The sequence below is a fragment of the Ovis canadensis genome, chromosome 2 (genome assembly GCF_042477335.2).
Source record: "Ovis canadensis isolate MfBH-ARS-UI-01 breed Bighorn chromosome 2, ARS-UI_OviCan_v2, whole genome shotgun sequence".
In the NCBI taxonomy this organism is placed as follows: Eukaryota; Metazoa; Chordata; class Mammalia; order Artiodactyla; family Bovidae; genus Ovis; species Ovis canadensis.
Window position 1 is genome coordinate 96,515,099 of NC_091246.1, and position 24,515 is coordinate 96,539,613.

Sequence of the window (24,515 nt, forward strand, 5' to 3'; positions counted from 1 at the left end):
TCTTTTGAGAAGAACTGGAATTCAAGCTGTTATCTGTGACTTGGAAGCATAACTTCTTTTTATGACACGCAGAAGATTCTACTGTGAGTATATACCAAGTACAAGTAATACAGAGATGAGTGCAGAGAAATAAAGTTTGCATTAAATAACATTTTTACATCTCATAAAAGAATTTAAACATTTATAATATAAATTTATAAGAGGTTCAAATTACTTTTGAAAACAGTCAAGTCCCCTTACTCACTCTAGTTACGTTTGTTAAGAGTCTCGCAAACAAGGGGTTAGAGAATACTGCTCCTAGCGGCAGACATCTCACAACAGTCACATAAGTCAATACATAACCCTGTGATGTGTGTGTTTCTGTTTAAAAATACTTCATTTAGTAGACTGCTGATTAATACTGAATTTGTGGTCAATAGCACTAATAACTCATGCCTGAACAAAGTTGTTTTAACACACATTTTCTCTGTCAGGCACAGTGCAACCTTCTTGCTCCAAGGAACAGTAGACAGGACTCCACCTGGAGACCATTTTAAATAACAAAATCACCAACAAAGCACACAAAAATGTAGAAAACATGGCACTAAATAGACTCAGATAAGATTAACAGTATGACCACTGGACAAGAAGGCCGTGTTGCAGTGTTTAGTCTTAGCTGGGAATGTGTATGTCAGGGAATTCAACTTTTTTTTTTTTTTGCCACTGTGTGTGTCTACAGAGGACCACAAAAGCATGAGTATAGATTTTAAAGATACAAATTCATTTTACTGAATAGATGAATCTGCAAAAACAGAATCTGAAAATAATGAGGATTGACCATATTAATTCATAGTTCAAAGGTTATACAAAAAAATATACCTGCTTTTAATGAAAATGTTAGATAATGGGAAAAAATGAAGGTTTTGAAAAACTCTTACACATAGGCAATGTATTGACTGCCCGCTTGTGCCCCCTAGTGGACAAAAGATAACAAGTACTAGAATATACTTGAGCTTGCAATGACAATGTAACTTTATATTAAGCGCTGCAGAAAGCCAGAGGGAGGGAGGGAGGGATGTGGGACAGAAAGAGAAACAAAATGGTTCACATCAACCTTGGCAGTGTGTGCAATTCTCCTTTTTGGTCCAGAAATGTTTTGGTAATACAGCATATCTAATTTCATTAGTTTTCCTGAAGCCTAGTGGGAAAACGATAAGAGTTATCCAATTTCAGTGTAGTAAAAGCAAATTTATCGTGTTTCCTGAAGAGCCACAGAAATCCAAAACACTGGGCAAATTATTTAAAAATAATTCACAAAAAATAGCTTATTTTGACATGCACAGATATTCCTATAAAAGATTCCTTTAATTTGACAAATCAGCTATCAGTTACTGTACATAGTACCATGGCTTCTGGAAACTGTCAAGCTTGCAAGATGTAATGGCTGGCCACTTACCAAGGTTTAGCCTTGTCATTCTAACACATTATTAATTATTATATTATAAATATATTTCATTATTTTTATTTTAATAAATAAATGTTATTTAAATTAAAATTTTATTTATTTTATTATAGTATCTTAATTATAATATTAGAAATATATAATAGATGGTAAATACATTTTATAAAGTTTAGAATACAGAGAATATGTATTTAAGGGAAACGCTTTTAGATTTAGGAAAAGGATTAAAAAAATAAAAGTGACCAACCTGTTTGGCAGTCTCTCTCTCATGACCTTGGGTTTGTGTGAACTCACTGAAAATTTGAAGACACTCCTTCATAGTGTCATCAGAATCAGAGGGAGTGTCATCACCAGTATATTCCTTATCTAAACCAAATTCAACTAACCTGCCGTCATCAAAAATAGTCAAGTCTTGACTATCGTCTGGTGCTGTCAGAACTTTGCCTTTCAGGTGATCGTCTGCATAGGAGAACTGGAGCTGGCCTGGTGAAGACAGCCATTCAGTCTCTTCTTTTTGAGTATCATCAGTTGTTTTTACATGTCTTGTCCTCTTTGGATACCTTTCACTATGACTTCCTGTCTGGATTTCTTTGTCCCTGGAAGGGGCATAAGACATATTTTCTCCTGAAATGCAGACATGCATCTTCTCACCACCAAAGCTTCCCATCTTAGAAATGTGGTTTTGAACACCGCACATGTTTATCTTAGTTTTAGTATCTAGTGAGGTTTTCATGAGTGATCTTGATGGTTCTAGCTTGTTACTGTCATCTTCTCTGTATGTGGTTAGTTGGGTTTCACCTATTTTTTCCTCTTCTATGCCACTGATCTGAAGATTTCTTTCCTCCAGAGGCACTACCTGTATCCTTTCCTCCATATTCTGATATTTAAAGCCTCGAAAGCGTTTAGATTTCCTAGAAACAGGAATGATTGGAGGCACATCCATTACAAGGTCATCTTCATCAGAATCTTGAAGATTTATTTTAATTCTTATGGGTGAAACATAAGGTCTTTGACTCTCCAGGGTCTTGCGGCAATTTTTACCCACAGATTTTTTCCAGAAGGGCTGACTGTCGGTCTCACCCTGCCTTCCTTTAGATGCTCCAAGCAGTGCTACAGAGTAATTGAGCAAGGGATCATATTCAAGGTCAGTTGCTGGACATGTGTGGTCCATCAGGTACTTTGTAGGCTGACTCTCTTTGTTTTTGGATGGTTCATTCCACTTTTCTTGTGGGAGCAGGCTGTTTTCAGGAAAACCTTCTTTCACATTTGTGTCACTCAAGGAGGCCATGGGGCTTTGCGATAGCTCTTCAAGTGCTAAAGTAAACCTAGGGAGCATCTTCTGCTTTTCTTCAACTTCAGTCTTGACTGATTTGATTTCTTTGTTGATTCTTTCCAATTGTTCCATAGTCATGCCTAGAGTTGTTAATGGGAGATAAGTTTATCTTTAAGCATCACTCAAGATGAAGTGCAGACCCCAAAATATCCTGGACAAAAAGCTTCCTATCACAAGGACAGTAAGTTTCCCAAACCCAGCCTTAAACACAGGGAACTGCTGATGAACAGGTCAGTTCTTGGAATGAGAAGGACAATGAATATCTAAGTCTTTCAAATGTCTAGCTCATTCCTATGACTGATTAAAATATTCACATCTTATTACCAGCATAGCTACATATCTGTGTGACAGGTCATGCCTATACATATTAAACTGTGTCAAATGTGGCACGGTTTGGATATATACTATTCACCTTATTATTTACTAGGCAGTGACAATTTGGCAACAGTTCAAAGAGCTGAATGCTGCTTATACGGATCTGTACATAGTCTCTCACCAATACATCTCCACTGTCATAAAAGAAAGTTTCTTTAAAGCATGAGTCTTCTTTTAATTCAGTGGTTCTCAACATTCTCACAAAGGTCCTGAGGTCCCTTCTGTTCTACAGAATGCCTCAAACACACACACTATTCCACAACCAACCATTAAAAAAAAAAATTAACAAGTAAAACTCGAAAGCAGCTGGATCCATACTCCTGAGGAAACCCAGAACAGTGCCAAGAGATAAGGCTGCCAGCCATGGCCCTTCACAATACCTGGCAGGTCCTTCCTGACTTTTTAAATAAGGAAATTACCATCTCTTCCCTCTTTCCAAGATACACTTTCCAATGTCAATTACAGCATAATTTACACACTTCTCCCCTCTCGAAAACAAGAGATTTCAGATATGAGATATCGTCCAAATTATACTTTTCAAACTTCTTAATTTATTTTAGATAACTTACACCTTTTGATAACATACACGTGCTTCCTCTTTACACAATGCGCTTTCCTTTGGCTCACTAGCCCTTCACTTTACCGTTCATTCTCTATTAAGAAATTAACTCTATTGAAAGCCAAAGCCAAGTGTGTGACAAAGGTGTGGGGCATTTTGATGGAGAAGGAAAAAGGCAAAGAGCAGGCATAAGCATGAGAATTAACCTACGAATCAAATGTAACTGGTTCTAATTTTTCTTGAAAGAAACTTGGAAGGGGAAGTAAACTCTGGGTAACCAGCCAGAACTGCATTTTGGCATAAGCTGGGTTTTATTTGGTTGCCATGATTCAGGAAAGGATGTTTAAGCAGCGCGTTGGGGTGCTATGGGGACTGGGTGGGAGGGGGGAGAGAATATTATTTCCCTCCATGTCAGAAGTTTAAAATGATCTTGCTCACCAGAAGCTAGACTTGGAGGGCAAATTTTGAAGTCGGAGGCGGACTTACAACCTTTGCTCAAGCTAGAGGCGACTGAAGAGTTTCTTTTGATTTGTAACTACACCGTGCCACAAGCCGGGTTCCACCCCACCCACCACCTTTTACCCGAACTCAGGAAACTCCTTAAGTCCACAGCGGGTACGGGTGGCAGAGAGCGAGGATAAAACCACACGATACTGTGCCCTTGCACCTTGCGACCAGCAAACCAGGATCCCGCGTACGAGGAGCAGGAAACTAACTACACATCTGCCCACCCGCTCCTCGCCCCGCCTCCCTGCCACGTGGCCTTGGCCCCGCCCCGTAGCCGCAGCAGTGGGCGGGGCCACCCTCGTAGGGGCTGGGCGCCCAAGGTGAGCAGTTTCTCTCTCGTTGGCCAGCCCAGTCTACCATCTTCCCAGATGTCCCTGGATGTCCCCCCCTCCCGGTTTCAGGAACTGTAGGGCTACCCAAAAGGCTCTCAGGAAGACACCCTCAAACAGGATCTCCATGGCACCCTCAGTACTCGGTATATCTGGATCTCCAACATACTTTAGGTGGGAGGGACAAGTAAGAGGGATTGAGGACTAGTTCTTAATTCTCCTGATCCTAGAGTGCGATGCTGGGAAATTTTACCCATGGAGATTCTAACTTGGTTCCTCGTCCTAAGGCAAAGTCCTTGTTTCCCAGAACAGCCGCTCTATAGGAATTGCCCTTAAGTAGCTACATAGTGGTAAACAGCCCTTTTGGGCGGCTGGGGAAGAGGCAGGTTAAGAGCATCAGAGAAGGGAAACTCAAGGGTGTTTCAGAATAGGGGGAGAAACAAGTTTAAAAGGAACTGGTATTATTATGTCCTTTAAGAGGAAACAAACAGATCAGAGGTCTAGACAACCTGTTTAGGAATTCCAGGTTTAATAGTGGCTTGGAGGGTCAGCAGGGGGCAAATGAGAAGACACGCCCCCTCCCAACACACACACACATCAGTCTGGGCTATGTGACCCTCTCCTGACATCTAGACTAGGGGAGAGGGGAGAAGAAAGTGACACCAGTAAGGACTATTAGGCATTCTTCAGGCCCACTGCCCCAGTACCTTGACTGCATTTAAAAATGATACCTACAAAGGTATCCACATGTCAACGGAGGATGAGAAACCAATTTTGGCGTGGGAGGAGGGGGCATTTTAGCCATGAAAAGTGAAATTCACTCAGTCGTGTTAAGACTCTTTGCAACCCCATGAACTGTAACACACCAGACTCCTGTATCCATGGAATTTCCCAGGTAAGAATACTGGAGTGGGTTGCCATTCCCTTCTCTCAGGGATCTTCCCCGACCCAGGGATGGAATCCAGGTCTCCTGGATTGCAGGCAACCTGCGATTCTTTACCATAGTAAATTTAACCATACTATTTTAGCCATAGTGATGTGCCTGAAAAATCCCATGGACAGAGGAGCCTGGAAGGCTGCAGTCCATGGGGTCTCTAAGGGTCGGACACAACTGAGTGACTTCACTTTCACTTTTCACTTTCATGCGTTGGAGAAGGAAATGGCAGCCCACTCCAGTGTTCTTGCCTGGAGAATCCCAGGGACGGTAGAGCCTGGTGGGCTGCCGTCTATGGGGTCACACAGAGTCGGACACGACTGAAGTGACTTGGCAGCAGCAGCAGCAATGCTATATTGATTCACTTTCTCAAGCTGCAGTACTTTAGTACTGAAGACAAAAGTAACCCTTACACCTATTTCCAATCAAGAAACCTCCCGGGTTCTTCCAAGGATTGGTGGAGGGAGAAGGTGGGAACAATTGGTAGCCAACCCTTCCCCAAACCCACCTGACCTTCTTCCCATGAGCCCTTTCTCACCCATGAATTCACCGTGTCTCCTCTGCAGCCCGAGCACCTCCAAGCTGCTGCAACCACCTGCCTCACTCAATTCCCACTGCATTTCCTGGTGCCTGAACTGGCAGTACAAACGCTGGCACCGACCCCTGGGACTGTAAAAAGGGCACGGAAAACGGCGAAAGTAACCCACGGAGCGTAGCATGGACTACTGCTCGAGGTCCACCTCACCTGGCTCCGTAAACCCGCCTGCACTGTTGCGGTGACAGTACCGGGAAAAAGGGAACCCCCAGCCTACTGCTACTTCTCCCGCCCGAGTACAGCCTTATATGGTCTGCGGCTACTCGGAGGCGGCGCTTCGTAGCTTTTCCAGCCAATGGGCAGGCTGGAGCTGATGTCAGGGGAGAAAATGGGGAGAGAAGGATGATTCTGAGAATGGATGGTAGGGTAGCGGCAGGTGAGTGTAGTGTGTGTGTGCGTCTATCTTCTACAGGGAAGGAGGGTCATAGAGACCCAACCTACATTAGGGAAAACAATCTCCCAAGAGCTGAAAGAACATTTGGGTTAAGGAATCTCCCGCCTTGTGCATGCCTACCTTGCTTCTAAACACCCTTTGACTTTTGTTACAAGTTTGACTGTTAACATAGATCAGGGAGAGAACCTCAGTGTCAAAGCGCATCTAAACTTTGCCTCTCTCTTAGGCAAAGTATCCAATTTACCCAAGTTCTCATTTCTTGGTCTGTCAAATGACCTTGTCTTGCATAGGGTGGTAGAATTCTGTGTGATATAATGTGTCAAAGTGCATAGAGTAGGTGAGAATTTAGGACAATGACACCGCCCCAGTTCCTTCCCTCCCCATCATCCACACATATCCACAAAGGATCTGATTACATGTCTCTAAAATCCTTCCAGTTGAAACACTCCTAAAAGGGAAACAGTATCCCGATTCCATTGGTCTTCTCTGTAAACTGAAATACTCCTAGGATAGTTTCATAAGTCACTGATTACATAAATTAGTCTTTGAAATGCTTCCCCCAACCCCAATACCACATACCAAGCATGGGTGCTTGGTGGGGAGAGAGAAGGAAGGGGCCTCTAGCCCTAAAATATTCAAGACCCATAAATCCCCCTCTAGAAAATTAGATGCTGGAATCCCTCCTTCCTTTCTCTTCTGGAAAACAATGATATCTCAAATGGTTATGGATACTTTAAAAATGGAAAAAAAATTTTTCCCTAAATCTTACTGCACCCTGATGTCTTTGAAACAATTGAAGAATGCCAGGAGTCTCTAATACTAGTTTTGTCTCTTGATACGGCACACCTGTTTTGCCAGTAAACAGCAATGGGTGTGTGTTTTTTGTTGTTGTTTTGTTTTTTTGCTTTGGGGGTGGAGAGGGGCATAGTAGTGGTTGCCCCGAAATTCCCTAAAATGCCCACAGGTAAGGTGAAAAAATGAAATACTCGTATTTTAAAAAGAGCCAGCCTAGAATGAATATTTTGCATAAGTCACCTTACAGGATCATTTTTTACTTGATGAACTTTTCACACCTTATTTCCTTATATTTTTTGGAATATAGTTTTAAATAGTTTTTATAGCTGAGAGAATTTTATTTAATATGCCCTCCTTTGAAGACACCAGAAAATTTGGTCTCACCAGAGTTTCCAAATTACAAATGAACATCACAAAGGTATTTTTTATGACAAAAATATTACAGTTGTCTAATCATCTGTGGGTTCTTCGCTGGGCTCCTCACTCTGAATTATGTCTGACTCCTCATTCTCCTCTGAGGCTGTGGAAGTCATGTCTGTCGTCCTAGATTTTGACCTTGTGTCTGATTTCTTTAATTCTGAGGAAGTGGTGCCCCAAAATGTGCTGCTCTCCGCACTCTTGGAAAATGATGTGTCTGATACACCTTCTGATGGATGAAAGTAAGACAGGGTGGCCAGCTCTGGGTTGACGGAGTATTCACCAGTCTGACATGCTTGTTTATATCTGAAAACAGAAACACACATCAAGAACTGTTTTTGGGTGCGTTTGCAGCTTGACTTAGAAAAGCATCTTAAAATAATATATGAATTCCGTCCAATATATTGTCTATTTATTATTACACATAGATAAATGAAAAATGTTAGACCCTACACAGATGTGCTATTTAGAACAGAGTTCATAACCCCTTTTGTCTCAAGGCTATGGAAAAAGTATGCATTAGCTTCTTATCACCTTCCCAATTGACTAGGGTTGTTTCTCTCTCTAGATGATTATTTAAAATGAGGACAAGTTCAAGTGGGATACTCCCTGAGAGACAGCTCCATGGTCCTCTCCAAATAGAGGCAAGGGAGCCAAACTGAATACCTTATAAACTTGGGAGTCGTGTTTGCCCAGCCCTCTACGGAGGAAAGGAGAGGGGGAGTGTCCTCTTCTGTGTTTTAAAGGCTCCGGAGGTCTGCAGACTTACTTCATCATCTTCATTTTGTACAGCATGGCACTACAGATTGCCAACAGGACGACAAAAAGGAAGAGGGTCATCAGTGAGATGCCCAGCATTAATTTTAACTTGGCTTCCTGTGCTCTTGCCGTGTTGTCTTCCCATGTAGCGTTCACATCGGAGTCTGAGAGGAAAGAAAGAAAATGCAGTGGGAAAGAGTAACTGTGTTCAGCAAATTTTTCTGGCGGAATAAGGATCACAGTGCAACTGGAGAGAAGCCTTTGCCACCCAGAGTCTTCACTGCACTCTCCCCTCTACATTCGTGCAATGCCAAGGAGAAGGCTATAGGCCACTTCCTATGGACAAAGACTCTCAACTTTTTTTTTTAACCTTTCCACTTCACAGCAATCTTGGAGGAGCTGACCCTCACTCCATTTTCCAGGATCACAGTTGTTTATGGATTTGCCCTCGGCACATAGCTAGTAAGTGGCAAAATCTGGTATCAAATCCAGGTGACCAGATGTTAAAACATGTATCAGCCTTCCTCCTTGTATAATTAAAAACCAATCCAAGACTCGGAAGAGATTACTGTTAAAAATGTGATGAAAGTACGCACATGGGATTAGTCCTTCAGGAGAGAAATATGCATTTCTCCTGTTGGCAGGAGTTGATTTTTCTTTTAAGTTAAAAGGATGATGTACTACAGTGCTTCCTCCACAAGGCTTAAGAACTGAATTTGTCTTTTTATTACTGTGATCAAATCTAATGTATTTGATATTAAAGAAATGGAAACTTAGCTAACTTTCTAAAATATATGATTAAAATCATGTCTGGATCCAGAAACATCAAAAGTCTTTTTACCGAAGAATAAATATATATATTTACTGCCAAATTTTATATCTTCCTAAATATATGTCTGACTTAATAGGCATGTAATAGTGACTTTAAATGATCATTTTGCTATTTGTCCCTTCTCCTCCAACATCTTTTCACCCAAAAGTTCCAATGATTTTTCATGTTTTTCTTCAGGTAGTGATGTTTTGGTGATAAGCAATGACAAATTCCCACGTGTGTACTCTCTTATACTAAAAAAATTAAAATTGTCCATGTGCAATCCTAGGCCAAGGGGAGAGAAATGTATACAGTTGTGAATGACTGATATCTTGACTTTGAGGCAGATTATTTTGGAAATAAATTATATCAAAATGGGCTGTGCTCCTGAATTAAAAGGGCTTTTGTAAAGAGGTGTGCTTATAGTACATTTGTTTATCAAGGTGATGGTCAAAACTACAGAAGGGTTTGAAATTCCTAACCATTGGAAATTATAGAAAAGCTAATTACAAGTTGGGACAGGTTTTCCCCCCCCTCTAAGCCACAGTTTCCTCATCTGTAAAATGGAGATAATACCAGCTTTCATGGAATTGTTGTGAGGATTGACACAATAACATATGTAAAGTGTGGCAGGTGCTCAACACGCAATAGGAAATCGATCATGCTCACTTTCATTACTTGAAAAGACAAAATATTTCTAGAACATTGTCATTACTGGTTATCACTTTCCTAAAGAAAGAAGACTGACACCATTTTCTTGACTCACTGAAAGGCAAGTGGCATTAAGTGTCAAATAACCCAGCACAGAATTAAGGTGGGAGGCCCTACATATATTACCAGATGCTATTTCTTTTTCATTGTATTTACATAGGACAGAGGTTTGGGGAAAATTAATATGATGCCTTATTATGAAAATTTCCATCAAAGTCAGGAGTTCTTTTATTCATATAAACAAAATCAATCCATTAATGAAAACTACATCCGGCAGCAGGAATTCTCTCGTTTGTTGGTGGTGGGAATGCAAAATGGTACAGCTACTTTGGAAGGCAGTTTGGCAGTTTCTTACAAATCTGAACACAGTCTTACCCCATGATTCAGCAGTCACAATCCTTGGTATTTACGTGAATGAGCTCAAAAGTTATGACCACACAAAAACCTACACATGAATGTTTATAGCAGCTTTATTCATTATTGCCCAAACTTAGAAACAGTCAAGATGTCCTGCAATAGGTGAGTGGATAAACATACCAGTACATCCATATACTGGAATATTATTCAGCGATGAAAAGTAGTAAACTATCAAGTCATTAAAAGACACGGAAGGAACCTAAATGCAGAGTACTAAGCCAGAGAAGCCACTCTGAAAAGAACACATGTATGTTTCCAACTATTTGACCTTCTGGAACAGGCAAAACCATAGAGACAACAGAAAGATCAGGGCTGGAGAAGGGAAAGATGGCTAAGTAGATCACAGAAAATTTTTAGGGCAATGAAGCTACTCTGTATGGTTGTAATGGTGGACACAAGATATTTGTGAAAACCTGTAGAATTGTACAACTCAAAGAATGAACTCTAATGTAAACTGTGAAGCTTAGTTAATAACAATGTATCAATATTGGCTCATCAGTTATTAAAAAAAAATGCACCACACCAATGGAAGATGTTAATAACAAGGAAAACTAAGTGGGTGGAATATATGAGAACATCTTTACTTTCTACTCAATTTTTCTGTAGCCTAGAACTGCTCGAAAAAAGTCTGTCAATTAAAAAAAAATGCATCCCATGTATTGTTCATTTTGCCTACAACTCCATTGAGTTTACTGTTTCTATTTACTTCCAGGAATAGAAGTTACACAACAGGATATCTGCAATATGGTCATGGAGAACACTGTTTAGAAACCATACCTTTCCTAAAACTGTAAATGACCTCAATATAATGTCAGTCACCATACTACTCTCTTACATATACCACACCCTACTGAGGAAAACAGTATCACCATGTAGACACTAAAATGTGTGTGAGTATTTATGTATCCATTTAATTGAAGTATGTTGCTCTTACTTGGAATTGGGTGAAAAAATTGATCTCGTTGGTTGTCCTCACTGGTGGTTGCATTTATAGCTGTTAAAACAATAAATTGGTGTTATGGTAAACAAAATTCACTTACTAAAATTATTGTGTGTGTAGATGTGTGTGGATACTATATACAGTTCATTCTCATTTTTCATGGTAGTCGTGGTAGTTAAATCATGTAAGCACTGAATTACATGGATACTGAACCATCATCATTCCTAAGGGAAATACAGGGTTAGGTTCTTATGAGCCTCTGGTCATATAAGCTTGTTTTTGACCCAGTAGGCTTGTTTTATGTATGTTTCTGTTTAGAGACACTTTATTTAGTATAGATGGCTGATTGATTATACTTCCCTGGTGGCTCAAGAGGTAAAGAATCCACCTGCAATGAGGGAGACCCAGATTTCATCCCTGGGTTGGGAAGATCTTCTGGAGAAGGGAATGGAAACCCACTCCAGTATTCTTGCCTGGGAAATCCCATGGACAGAGGAGCCTGGTGGGCTACAGTCTGACTCATTAACATTGAGCTCACAATCAATAGCATTATAACTCACACCTGTATGAAGCTTATATAATACACACATTTTTCTTCCTGAGGTACATAACAGCCTTCTCCTGTTTAGGAACCAAACCGCATTGTAATCCTATACTTGGAGGGCATTTAAAATAGCAAAATTGCCAGCAGAAAGCACAAAAATGCAAAACACCTTACACTAAACAGACCACAAAAAAGATATTTTGTTTACAGCATGAGAGCTGAAAAAAGAAGGCCTTTGTTATACTTCAGCTGGGAACAAGAGCTTCACACAATTAAATATATTTTGCTACTCTGTGTGTGTCCATCAATGACTGTGAAAGTTCTGCAAGTATTGATGTGGAGAGTTCCAAAGAAATTTTAAATGTAGGTAAATTCACAAATACAGAATCCTCAAATGAGGATCCACAAACATGGCATATAATTCACGTAATGCATGCATGTATGTGTGTGATACATGAATTATATTTATGCATGTATGCGCTTATTGATAATATACATGTTATGTGTATACATGCATATACACAAGTGCTATGTGTGTGATTTATACATGAATGCAGGTACAATTATGATTCACACATTACTTCTGTGCATGCAAATATTTTGATATATACTTTGCATTCACGCATGCATCCCCATGTGCTTATACACATACTGCCCCAAATACAAAGAGGGATACTATTGAGCAAGAGCCTTATTTAACATTTTCAATCATAAATGAATTAAACGGCTAGATTGTAACATTTGTAGGAGAGCGAAACTTTTGGTGAGAGGATCTGAAAATGTGTGACACTCCATCAACTTTCTGGGTCTGTGTTGCATTTGCTATTACACGTGATGATGGCGGCAAGATGCTGACATGTTAATTCTTAGGATTAGAAAACTTTACACTGATCTCGGCTTTCTTACAGAAGGCTTTAGTAAACCAAAACATTTTCCCAGCTACCTAACTACTATGAGTTTACCTTTAGCTAACATTGTCCAAAATGCAGGCTCATTTGGACTCTGGGTTCCTTCTGTTTAAAAAAACAAAATAGAACAGGATAACAAAATAAGGTAATTTGACTTTAGCAAAATTCTGATAGAATGTTCATTTTTTTATGTTAGTCTAGTCATGTAACAGTTACACCTTGAGTTCCTGCCATGTGGCAGACCCTGTGGGTGGCATTTAAAGTTACAGAAATGAACAAGATACAGGTCTTATGTTTAAGGAACACACTCTTACTTTGAGAGGCAGACAGACAAGAATCACTGTTCATCACACGGCAGGAGAATGAGGGCTTTCCTAGCAACGCACAGGTGGTATGCACGGAAGGATCTAATTCACTTTCAAAAGCCGGAAACACTTCACGAGGGAGGCCATGCTCTCATAAAGGCTCACAGGACTAGGAATTGTTTGCCAGATAAACTATGTGAGAGAGAGGTCCTTCCACGGTGAGCAAACGCAGCTGTTATGAGCAGGTTCAGGCAGTCTGGTGTGGAGAATATAGGTGGGGAATGCGACCAGAAATGAGACTGGCAAGTTCTTCAATGGTCAGATCACTTCACACTCGAATGCCTGGTTAAGAAGTTAGAATATGACCCCAAACCTAGCAGTAAGTTACTGGTGGTGTTTAAGAAGGGGCATACCAGGATGATAAGATTTCTATTTCAAAATATTACTCTAATATGTTTATTCAAGAAAGTGAATAACCATATTAAAAGAGTCATGAGAAATATACTTGGATTGTATGAACTGGAGAATATAGGGTTTCAGGTAATGTCAGTTCACTGTCTTCAGTTAGACCACTCCTCTTTCAAGACCTTAGAGAAAAGCCATCCTGAGTTGTTATGATTTCACAAGTATGTTATAAGAAACAGTACTGTCAGAAAAGTAAAATGATAATTTTGATTTTGTAAACTCTAGCTCTAAACTCTCCACTAATATTCTTAGGAAATGCTAAAAATCAACTCTAAGCAGAGTTAAGTTTATTTATCAAGTATGTGATTGTTAAAATTATTACTCTAATTTTAAAAAATTATATTAAAATGTATTAAATATATTTATATAAATGTATATTTATACACACATGATATTTTATATAAATATATATTTAATATAAATATAACTAATACATTTTACTACAATCAGGTTGTATTTTGAAAAGAGTTCATTTCCTATCCTAGATTTTTACCATTTAAAAGATTTTAGAGTGATTTTAAATTGTAGTAGTATGAATTCTTTAAGTATGTTATCAATTTATGAAATAGAGTAATGAAAGTTAAATTTTTAAGTCATATAATGACATGCTCCAGGTCTGACTACAATGTTGTAAGTTTAATACTGTTAGTAGTTTCTCCAAAAGGTTCTTTACTTTCTTCATGGCTGACTTCTTCAGGAGGTGCCGTCGTAGTTGTTTCATTGAAGAGTTTATCTAGGAAAAGGGATAATGGATTATCGGTATATAAAAATATTGACTCAACATTTGTATTTAGGTATTTTTTAAGCTAAAAAATAGAACAAAGGAAAGGAGAGAGAAAAACAATAACAACAACAACAAAACCAAAGAGAACGCTGCTGACATTTTCCTGAGATACCGTAAAGGAGGGGAAAGAAGAAGCCACTGAAGAATGATGTCTGTACAGTAAGAGGTTGCCTGAGGTGGGGTTGATATGCCTATAATTTGTAAGAGAGGAGGAACTGGGAGTGTGGGGATACACGCTTCCTTTGGCACTGAGGACGCTCTACTGGGTGAGGTACACTGGCTTCACGTGGTTTTCCAGGCTTTGAAGTAATATTATCAACCTAGGACAACTTGGTTGCTGGTTCAGTGTGATGACATGAAAGAGGGAGGTAGCAAGCGTGTCCTGGTAAGCTGGAAACATATGGTGTTAACCGCGCAAATCAGTTTGGGTGATTAAAATTTGGGGTTACAGCTCAAGGATTTGCAGGCCTAATTTAGGCTATATCTCAGTCTATAACGCGTCCATCTGGAGGTATGTAAGAGTTAATTTGGGAGAAATTGTGACTGGAGGGCTTCCCTGGTAGCTCAGCTGGTAAAGAATCTGCCTGCAATGCAGGAGACTCCGGTTCGATTCCTGGGTCAGGAAGATGCCCTGGAGAAGGGAAAGGCTACCCACTCCAGTATTCTGGCATGGAGAATTCCATGGACTATACAGTCCATGGGGTCACAAAGAGTCAGACATGACTGAGTGACTTTCACTTTTACTTTTCACTTTGTGACTGGAGGACCATTTATTTTTCTCCCTATGAAGTTGGCAATTTCAGTTAACTTTGCTTCAGACAGGAATGGATGAAGTGCCATATGAATTATAGGCAATCCCACTCTAGGAAGATTTCTACTGAGCCTACAGACAACATTATTATAGGTAACATGTTGAAAAGAAAGGATGGAAAAAAATAATCCATTACCACAGTTGACATGGACTCAGGCAGGGCTGGAATGACTGGGATGTAATCCTTAAATGCTGCTTTGCAACCCCCACTTGATTTGAGAGAAACATGTCTGGATTGCCTCACTACTGCTTGTCCTCATCATTTTAGGAACTAGAAGAATAATTAGCCAAAATTATTCTGGAGATTACCATCCCCTTGGGGAGCTTGCTCCTCCAGAATGTCCCCACCACTCAACAAGTCTCTGTTAGAGCCCCAGTGAAAATGGCAAAAATTTCTTATCCCAATCCAACTTTGACAATCCTCTGGGGACTTGAATTTTGGGAAGATAAGATAGGGTTTTGAAAACTCTTCCATGGGTGCTGTGGTCATTGATAATCCATCACCCGAAGGGAATTTTAGGTACCTGGCCTGTTGAAGAAACAGTTGAAGATGTTGTCTGCTGTATGCAAACAAAATAGCCATCAGAGATCTGTCTAAATTAACGTGTGCCCTCGAAATGTCCCTATGTCATATTTATGTGTCAAGTTTTGGAATTGCTCAAAATGTTCCATTATTGTCAAGAAGTTTTATTAATTATTAGGCATTGCTGAGTCTGAATTTTCCTAATATTAAATATTGTCATAGTCAGAAACATTCTCTCTTGCCCTATTTACTTTCATCCTCTTTTCCTTGTCTTCTTGGGTTTCATACATATGAGCTATTGATGCTTTAAGGTGAAGGATGTAGTATATATACTTTAGAGACTTGTAATGGCCTCCAAAGTGACATGCTGACAACATTTCCTCATTTCCTCTATCAGTAGTTATACTTGGTAGAAAGATGCAAAAAGAAATAATATTTGGAGCTGAAAGCACAAAATAGAAAAGTAAAAACGTGGTTTAAGAAAAAAACAATCTTCTGGAGTCCTAAATTTAGTTGTTTTCTTTTTCTTTCCACTCAAACCAAAAATATGAGGCTAAGAAATGTAAAAATATTTTTGCCTTCTGAATTTACCAGTGCAATGGCTATGGTGGAGTCTCCTTATTTTACGAATTAAGACTCCCTGATGATATTAGCTCCACTGAGAAACCCACGTAAGATGGTAGGTGTTGCAAGAGGGCATCAGAGGGCAGACACACTGAAACCATAATCACAGAAAACTAGTCAATCTAATCACAGTAGGACCACAGCTTTGTCTAACTCAATGAAAATAAGCCATGCCTGTGGGGCAACCCAAGACGGGCGGGTCATGGTGGAGAGGTCTGACAGAATGTGGTCCACTGGAGAAGGGAATGGCAAACCACTTCAGTATTCTTGCCTTGAGAACCCCATGAACAGTATGAAAAGGCAAAATGATAGGATACTGAAAGAGGAACTCCCCAGGTCAGGAGATGCCCAATATGCTACTGGAGATCAGTGGAGAAATAACTCCAGAAAGAATGAAGGATGGAGCCAAAGCAAAAACAATACCCAGTTGTGGATGTGACTGGTGATAGAAGCAAGGTCTCTGATGCTGTAAAGAGCAATATTGCATAGGAACCCAGAGTGTCAGGTCCATGAATCAAGGCAAATTGGAAGTGGTCAAATAGATGACAAGAGTGAACGTTGACATTCTAGGAATCAGCAAACTAAAATGGACTGGAATGGGTGAATTTAACTCAGATGACCATTACATCTACTACTGCGGGAAGGGATCCCTCAGAAGAAATGGAGTAGCCATCATGGTCAACAAAAGAGTCCAAAATGCAGTACTTGGATGCAATCTCAAAAACAACAGAATGATCTCTGTTCATTTCCACGGCAAGGCAAGCCATTCAGTATCACAGTAATCCAAGTCTATGCCCCAACCAGGAACACTGAAGAAGCTGAAGTCGAACAGTTCTATGAAGACCTACAAGACCTTTTGGAACTAACAGCCCAAAAAGATGTCCTTTTCATTATAGAGGACTGGAATACAAAAGTAGGAAGTCAAGAAACACCTGGAGTAACAGGCAAATATGGCCTTGGAATACGGAATGAAGCAGGGCAAAGGCTAATAGAGTTTTCTCAAGAGAACACACTGGTCATAGCAAACACCCTCTTCCAACAACACAAGAGAAGACTCTACACATGGACATCACCAGATGGTCAACATCGAAATCAGATTGATTATATTCGTTGCAGCCAAAGATGGAGAAGCTCTATACAGTCAGCAAAAACAAGACCAGGAGCTGACTGTGGCTCAGATCATGAACTCCTTATTGCCAAATTCAGACTTAAATAGAAGAAAGTAGGGAAAACCACTACACCATTCAGATATGACCTAAATCAAATCCCTTATGATTATACAGTGGAACTGAGAAATAGATTTAAGGGACTAGATCTGATAGATAGAGTGCCTGATGAACTAAGGATGGAGGTTCGTGACATTGCACAGGAGAGAGGGATCAAGACCACCCACATGGAAAAGAAATGCAGAAAAGCAAAATGGCTGTCTGAGGACTTACAAATAGCTGTGAAAAGAAGAGAAGTGAAAAGCAAAGGAGAAAAGGAAAGATATAAGCATCTGAATGCAGAGTTCCAAAGAATAGCAAGAAGAGATAAGAAAGCCTTCCTCAGCGATCAGTGCAAAGAAACAGAGGAGAAGAACAGAATGGGAAAGACTAGAGATCTCTTCAAGAAAATTAGAGATACCAAGGGAACATTTCATGCAAAGATGGGCTCGATAAAGGACAGAAATGGTATGGACCTAACAGAAGCAGAAAATATTAAAGAAGAGATGGCAAGAATACACAGAAGAACTGTACAAAAAAGATCTTCATGACCCAGATAATCACGATGGTGTGGTCACTCAGCTAGAGCCAGACATCCTGGAATGTCAAGTCAAGTGGGCCTTAGAAAGCATCACTATGAACAAAGCTAGTGGAAGTGATGGAATTCCAGTTGAGCTATTTCAAATCCTGAAGGATGATGCTGTGAAAGTGCTGCACTCAATATGCTAGCAAATTTGGAAAACTCAGCAGTGGCCACAGGACTGGAAAAGGTCAATTTTCATTCCAATCCCAAAGAAAGGCAATGCCAAAGAATGCTCAAACTATTGCACAATTGCACTCATCTCACATGCTAGTAAAGTAATGCTCAAAATTCCCCAAGCGAGGCTTCAGCAATACGTGAAACCATGAACTTCCAGATGTTCAAGCTGGTTTTAGTAAAGGCAGAGGAACTAGGGATCAAATTGCCAACATCCGCTGGATCACGGAAAAAGCAAGAGAGTTCCAGAAAAACATCTATTTCTGCTTTATTGACTATGCCAAAGCCTTTGACTGTGTGGATCACAATAAACTGTAGAAAATTCTGAAAGAGATGGGAATACCAGACCACCTGACCTGCCTCTTGAGAAACCTATACGCAGGTCAGAAAGCAACAGTTAGAATTGGACATGGAACAATAGACTGGTTCCAAATAGGAAAAGGAGTACATCAAGGCTGTATATTGTCACCCTGCTTATTTAACTTGTATGCAGAATACATCATGAGAAACACTGGGCTGGAAGAAGCACAAGCTGGAATCAAGATTGCCGGGAGAAATATCAATAACCTCAGATATGCAAATGACACCACCCTTATGGCAGAAAGTGAAGAGGAACTCAAAAGCCTCTTGATGAAAGTGAAAGAGGAGAGTGAAAAAGTTGGCTTAAAGCTCAACATTCAGAAAACTAAGATCATGGCATCTGGTCCCATCACTTCATGGGAAATAGATGGGGAAACAGTGGAAACAGTGTCAGACTTTATTTTGGGGGGCTCCAAAATCACTGCAGATGGTGATTGCAGCCATGAAATTAAAAGATGCTTACTCCTTGGAAGAAAAGTTATGACCAACCTAGATAGCATATTCAAAAGCCGAGACATTACTTTGCCAACAAAGGTCCGTCTAGTGAAGGCTAAGGTTTTCCTGCGGTCATGTATGGATGTGAGAGTTGGACTGTGAAGAAGGCTGAACGCCGAAGAATTGATGCTTTTGAACTGTGGTGTTGGAGAAGACTCTTGAGAGTCCCTTGGACTACAAGGAGTCCAGCCAGTCCATTCTGAAGGAGATCAGCCCTGGGATTTCTTTGGAAGGAATGATGCTAAAGCTGAAATTCCAGTACTCTGGCCACCTCATGCGAAGAGTTGACTCATTGGAAAAGACTCTAATGCTGGGAGGGATTGAGGGCAGAAGGAGAAGAGGACGACAGATGGCTGGGTGGCATCACCGACTCGATGGACGTGAGTCTGTGTGAACTCCAGGAGTTGGTGATGGACAGGGAGGCCTGGCGTGCTGCGATTCATGGGGTCGGAAAGAGTCGGACACAACTGAGTGACTGAACTGAACTGAAGACCTCTATCCTACCCAATAGTCTGCAGCGCTAGTTTGAAATCTTGCTTTAAGTGTTTTTCCTATTTGCAGTGCTGCCTTTCAGTACTTACAGTTTCTCATAGAAAAATTCAGATCAGTTGTTGCTCTCACGGATATTTCAGACTGTGTGCCATTTGGATTTTGTGTTGTGAAGACATCTGAAAACGTAAGATCAAAACTTTTCAGCAGCTAGGTAAGTCACTTCTTGTTCCTTTTACATTTTTTTCTCACCTGAATTTTTCCCTAAAACATATACATTAATTCTAAAAAAAGAATAATAAAGTATTTGAGACATTCTTCAGCTACAAAATAACAAGTGGAGCAAGGGTCAAAAATAAAATTCATGGGGGAAAAAACCAAACTAGTATCCTTATGCTAAATGGTTCTTTCTGAAAAGAAACTATTAAGGAAATGACAAAAAACATATACAAGTGCATAATGGGTGTGAAGGAGGTTTGCAGATGTGTAATATCATTACTGTTTGTATTAACATTGTTAGATTTTAGCCAGGTAAGAAGCATTCACTTGCCCTTGAACCTTCTGCTAGACTGTAATAGTTCAGCTTAAATAGCACATATTTCAATAACAATCACAGCCTCCCAAATGGATTCACATTTACATATGCACATAATGAATCCCGCTCTTAAAGAGCTGTCAGTAAGGCTGGTTGTAATTTAAAACTAACGGATGTATCTATTCAGTCAGAGTCAAAGTGAGATGGATCAAGATGCCAAACTGAACATACATACACAGATCTCCTCTTTCCAAAATCTCATGAAATGAAAGAAAAATTTACACGCATGAATGTGTATGTGTGTTTAGTATATACATATATATCCATTTCCCCCAACACACAGACACAGACACAGACACACACACACACACACACACACACACAGAGTCATTAATTTTGAAAAATTTCTGAGGTAGATCTATGGAGAAATAGAAGAAAATCATAGGTCAATATTTAATGCTATGAGTTATCAGAGTATAAAAACTAAAACATTGTGGATCTTTGCAGGGAAAGGCAGATCAAAGAAACAATGAAAAGGTATTAATAACAACTGACCCAATTTCAAATGGAATTTAGATTATATTAAATGTGAGTTTTATATCAGTAGGGAATTAGTGTTAGACAACTGGCAATCCTCCTCAAAAAATGTAAAGTTTTATGACTATTTTACACCATATACAAAAATAATTGAATTTAAGACCTAAGAGTTTTAATAAAAATATGAAGTTATTCAAAAAATTGGAAACTAATTTAATATCTTGGATTGGTTAAGGCCTACCTAAACAAAATACAGTGTGAAGACGCTGTAAAGAAATTGATTAATCAGAATTGATCTTATAAAATTTTAAATTTTCTCTGTGATTAGAATATGTAAACAGGTTTAAAGGTGAGTGACAGTCTGGGAGAAAATACTTGTTACTTTTACCATAGAGAAAAGATCGAATATACTAAATATAAAAAAGAGCCCTTACAAATAAATAAAAATACAATCTAATAGAAAAAATGGGCCAAGGATATGAACAGGTTAATCACAAAAGTAGAAATAAAAATGCCCAATAAATATAAAGAAACATTCTCAGCTTCACAAGTAATCAGAGTGCAAATTAAAACAGTAATGAAAATTCTCACTTATTCACAAAACACGATTAACATTATTCAGCATACGTGACATTGTGGAGCATTCTTGATAGATGTGTTTTAGAGCACAGTTTGGTGTTACTTATCAATATTTTAAAGATTCATCCTTGATTCAGAAATTTCAGTACTTGGTATCTATCCAAAGAGAGATACCCTCAAGTGTGCATGAGAACAATGTACAAGAGAAAAAAACTGCATATAATCTAATTCTTTAACAAGACAGTGGATTAATTATGGAAAATCATTTCATAGAGTACTATATATCCATTAAAAATAATGAGGTATACATGAAAAAAGCTCCAGAGTTCTTCAATGAGAAAAAGCATGTCATAATACAATTTTTTAGTATAGTCCCATTTATGTTATGAGTGTGTGTGTGTGTGTGTGTGTGTGTGTGTAAGAAAGATTTTTTAATCAAAGTAATCATCAGGCTCTTGGTTTATTTAATCTCTGGGAATTAAAAATAGAGAAACATCCTGAAAAGGAAACAACTGCATCAGTTTGCAGTCGATGCATAGTAGAGGTAGCCTGTGTTGGATAGATTGGACACCACTCCTGACACTGCTTCTTTGTCGCTATGAAACCTGGCAATTGACCTCTCTGAGCATCAGGGAGTCTTTTTACCTACAAAAGAGGATAGTGATTCATCAAAGAAAGAATAGAAATACAACTTATGTACTACTTATAGTTTTCAAAGTACTTGAATTTGTGTATATATGTATATCTTCACTGCATTTCTCTCTCTCTTTTTTTTTTTTGGCTAATATTATTAAAAATTCCAGTACAGTTAGATTTAATCAAGAGGTTTTTTATGAACTTTTCATATTTTAGAATGGTGGACCTTATAAGGACATGGAACGCTTGTATGAAGAAAGGTGAATAAATTGAAGTTTAGCAGATCTTCCAAACATCTCAAAGTCATCTTGTTATGGGTTGAATTTTGTTTTCCCCAAAAAGCTATGTTGAAGTCTTCACCTTCAGCACTGCAGAATGTGACCTAATTTGAAAATTGAGTCGTTGACAATTTAACTAGTTAAGATGAAGTCACATGGGAGTAGGTGAGCTCCTAAACAAAAACAGTGTCCTTATTGAGAAGAGGGAAATTTGGACATGGAGACACAGGACTAACTTGTGAAGACAGAGGCAGACTGGAGTTCTGCTGCCAAGGAGTTCCTGGAGTTCCTGGGGCTGCAAGAAGCTGGGAGGTGCAAGGGAAGGTAGTCTTCTAGAGTCTGGGCCACGTCTGTGGCTTGTTAGGAATTGGGCTTCACAGCAGGACATGAGTGGCAGGTGAGCACAGCTTCATCTGTATTTGCAGCTGCTCCCCATGGCTCACATTACTGCCTGAGCCCTGCCTCCTATCAGATCAGAGGAGGCATAATAAACGTAATGTGCTTGAACCTTTCAGAAACCATCCCTCCACCACACCATCCATGGAAACATTGTCTTCCATGAAACTGGTCCCTAGTGCCAAAACATTTCGGGACCACTGCCCTAGAGGCTTGAAGAGAGGATGGTGTGACCAAAACCTTGGTTCTGAATCTCTGGCTTCTGTGAGAACTGTGAGAGAATAAATTTCTTTTGCTTTGAGTCCCCTAGTTCGTGGTACTTTATTTCAAGAAGCTCTAGGAAACTGACACACATCTCCAAATAAATTTTGCTTATCTCACCACAGAATTAGTTCAATTGTTACTAATGTGAATAAATAACCACACTGCTAGGATAAATCCTATATTAATTATAGACAGTTACCAAATCTTATTAAACTTCATAATATCTCATGGAAAAAGTTGAAGAAAATAAGAATTCCATTACATATACGAAGACATCTACAAGGTAAATTAAAATTAAATAGGAAATAAAATGATTATAGAAATTTTAGAGCTTATAAATCAAATCAGTCTAATCCACTTTTGCATATGTATTGCCATTAACTTGGAAAACTTACACTGTTTTACATCTTTATAAGAATCGCCAGTTTTCTCAGGAGTATGCTCCTTATTTTCTTCTTCCATTGTATGGGGATGTTCAGCCATGGGATGTTCAGCCATGGGCTGTTCAGTCATGGGATGTTCAGCCATGGGATGTTCAGTCATGGGATGTTCAGCCATGGGATGTTCAGCCATGGGCTGTTCAGTCATGGGATGTTCAGCCATGGGATGTTCAGGCACTGGCTGCTCAGGTATGGGCGTCATCTCATGCTCTGAAAAAAAGCATGACCAGAGGTCATATTTCTAACAGTGCACTTTATATCACCCTAGAGAAAATTGCCATGGACTGTTGGAGAGGATGTGGAGAAAAGAGGGCCGTCCTATACTATTGGTGGGAATGTAAATTGATACAGCCACCATGGAGAACAGAAATGGAAGTTCTTCAAAAGACTAAAAACAGAGTTGCCATATGATCCAGCAATCCCACTCCTGGGCATATACCAAGATGAAACTTTTAATTCAGAAAGATACATGAACCCTATGCTCATAGCAGCACTGCTTACAATAGCCAAGACATGGCAACAGCCTAAATGTGCTTTGAGAGATGGATAAAGAAGATGTGGTGTGTATATACACATACACAATGAAATACCAAGTAGCCATAAAAAAGGATGATATAATGCCATTTGCAGCAACATGGATGAACCTAGAGATTCTAATACTAAGTGAAGTAAGTCAGAAGGAATAAGACAAATACCATATGATATCGCTTGTATGTGGACTCTAAAATCTGACACAAATGAGCACATCTATGAAACAGACAGAGAACAAATTTATGGTTGCCAAGGGGGAGAGGGTGGAGAGGGAAGGACTGGGGGTTTCAGATTAGCAGATGCGAGCTATTATATACAGGATGAAAAACAACAAGCTCCCCCTGTATAGCACAGGGAACAGTCTTCAATATCCTATGATAAACTTAATGGAAAAGAATATGAAAAAGAATATATGTGCATAACTGAGTCACTTGGCTGTTGAGCAGAAATTAACACAACATTGTAAATCAATTATACTTCAATTAAATGTTTAAAAAATTGCCATGGACCAGTTTTCTAGGATAACGGGTCAAGTTTCTTATCTGCTATTTGAGTGAAAATTTGAAATGATTACTCACCTTCATAAGGGGGATCTATACCACTAATCTCTGGGGTGAAAACCCCAGATAAAAAAATAAACAATATAAAATTCATTGGGAAACAGCGTGATTTATCCAGTGATCTACTGTGTCTCGGAGTTTCCCTTCTGTTGCCCAGCAGGTCCTGTAACTA

At 39.4% G+C, this 24,515-nt stretch overlaps 3 protein-coding genes across 3 annotated transcripts in view; all 3 read right to left on the minus strand.

Annotated features, from left to right (window-relative positions):
• The window catches only part of LOC138432395 (uncharacterized), a 42,591-nt gene extending 39,739 nt beyond the window's left edge, over positions 1-2,852 (minus strand). Inside the window, exon 1 of the mRNA XM_069573738.1 lies at positions 1,689-2,852. Coding sequence (XP_069429839.1) covers positions 1,689-2,852 — 1,164 coding nt within the window. The remainder of the gene's footprint in view (positions 1-1,688) is intronic.
• A 4,493-nt stretch (positions 2,853-7,345) lies between these two features.
• On the minus strand, positions 7,346-23,456 carry EQTN (equatorin). The gene is made up of 7 exons (XM_069574158.1): positions 23,208-23,456; positions 19,680-19,766; positions 14,213-14,272; positions 12,824-12,874; positions 11,312-11,371; positions 8,449-8,602; positions 7,346-7,985 (listed from the first exon to the last, which is right to left on the minus strand). Exons 1-7 carry the CDS (start codon positions 23,452-23,454, stop codon positions 7,712-7,714), a joined length of 933 nt encoding a protein of 310 aa, XP_069430259.1. The 5' UTR covers positions 23,455-23,456; the 3' UTR covers positions 7,346-7,711.
• The window catches only part of MOB3B (MOB kinase activator 3B), a 250,687-nt gene continuing 233,751 nt past the window's right edge, over positions 7,580-24,515 (minus strand). The window contains exons 4-10 of the transcript XR_011253948.1: positions 23,208-23,462; positions 19,680-19,766; positions 14,213-14,272; positions 12,824-12,874; positions 11,312-11,371; positions 8,449-8,602; positions 7,580-7,985 (exon numbers count right to left, since the gene is read on the minus strand). The gene's annotated coding sequence lies outside the window, so the exon portion shown is untranslated. The remainder of the gene's footprint in view (positions 7,986-8,448; positions 8,603-11,311; positions 11,372-12,823; positions 12,875-14,212; positions 14,273-19,679; positions 19,767-23,207; positions 23,463-24,515) is intronic.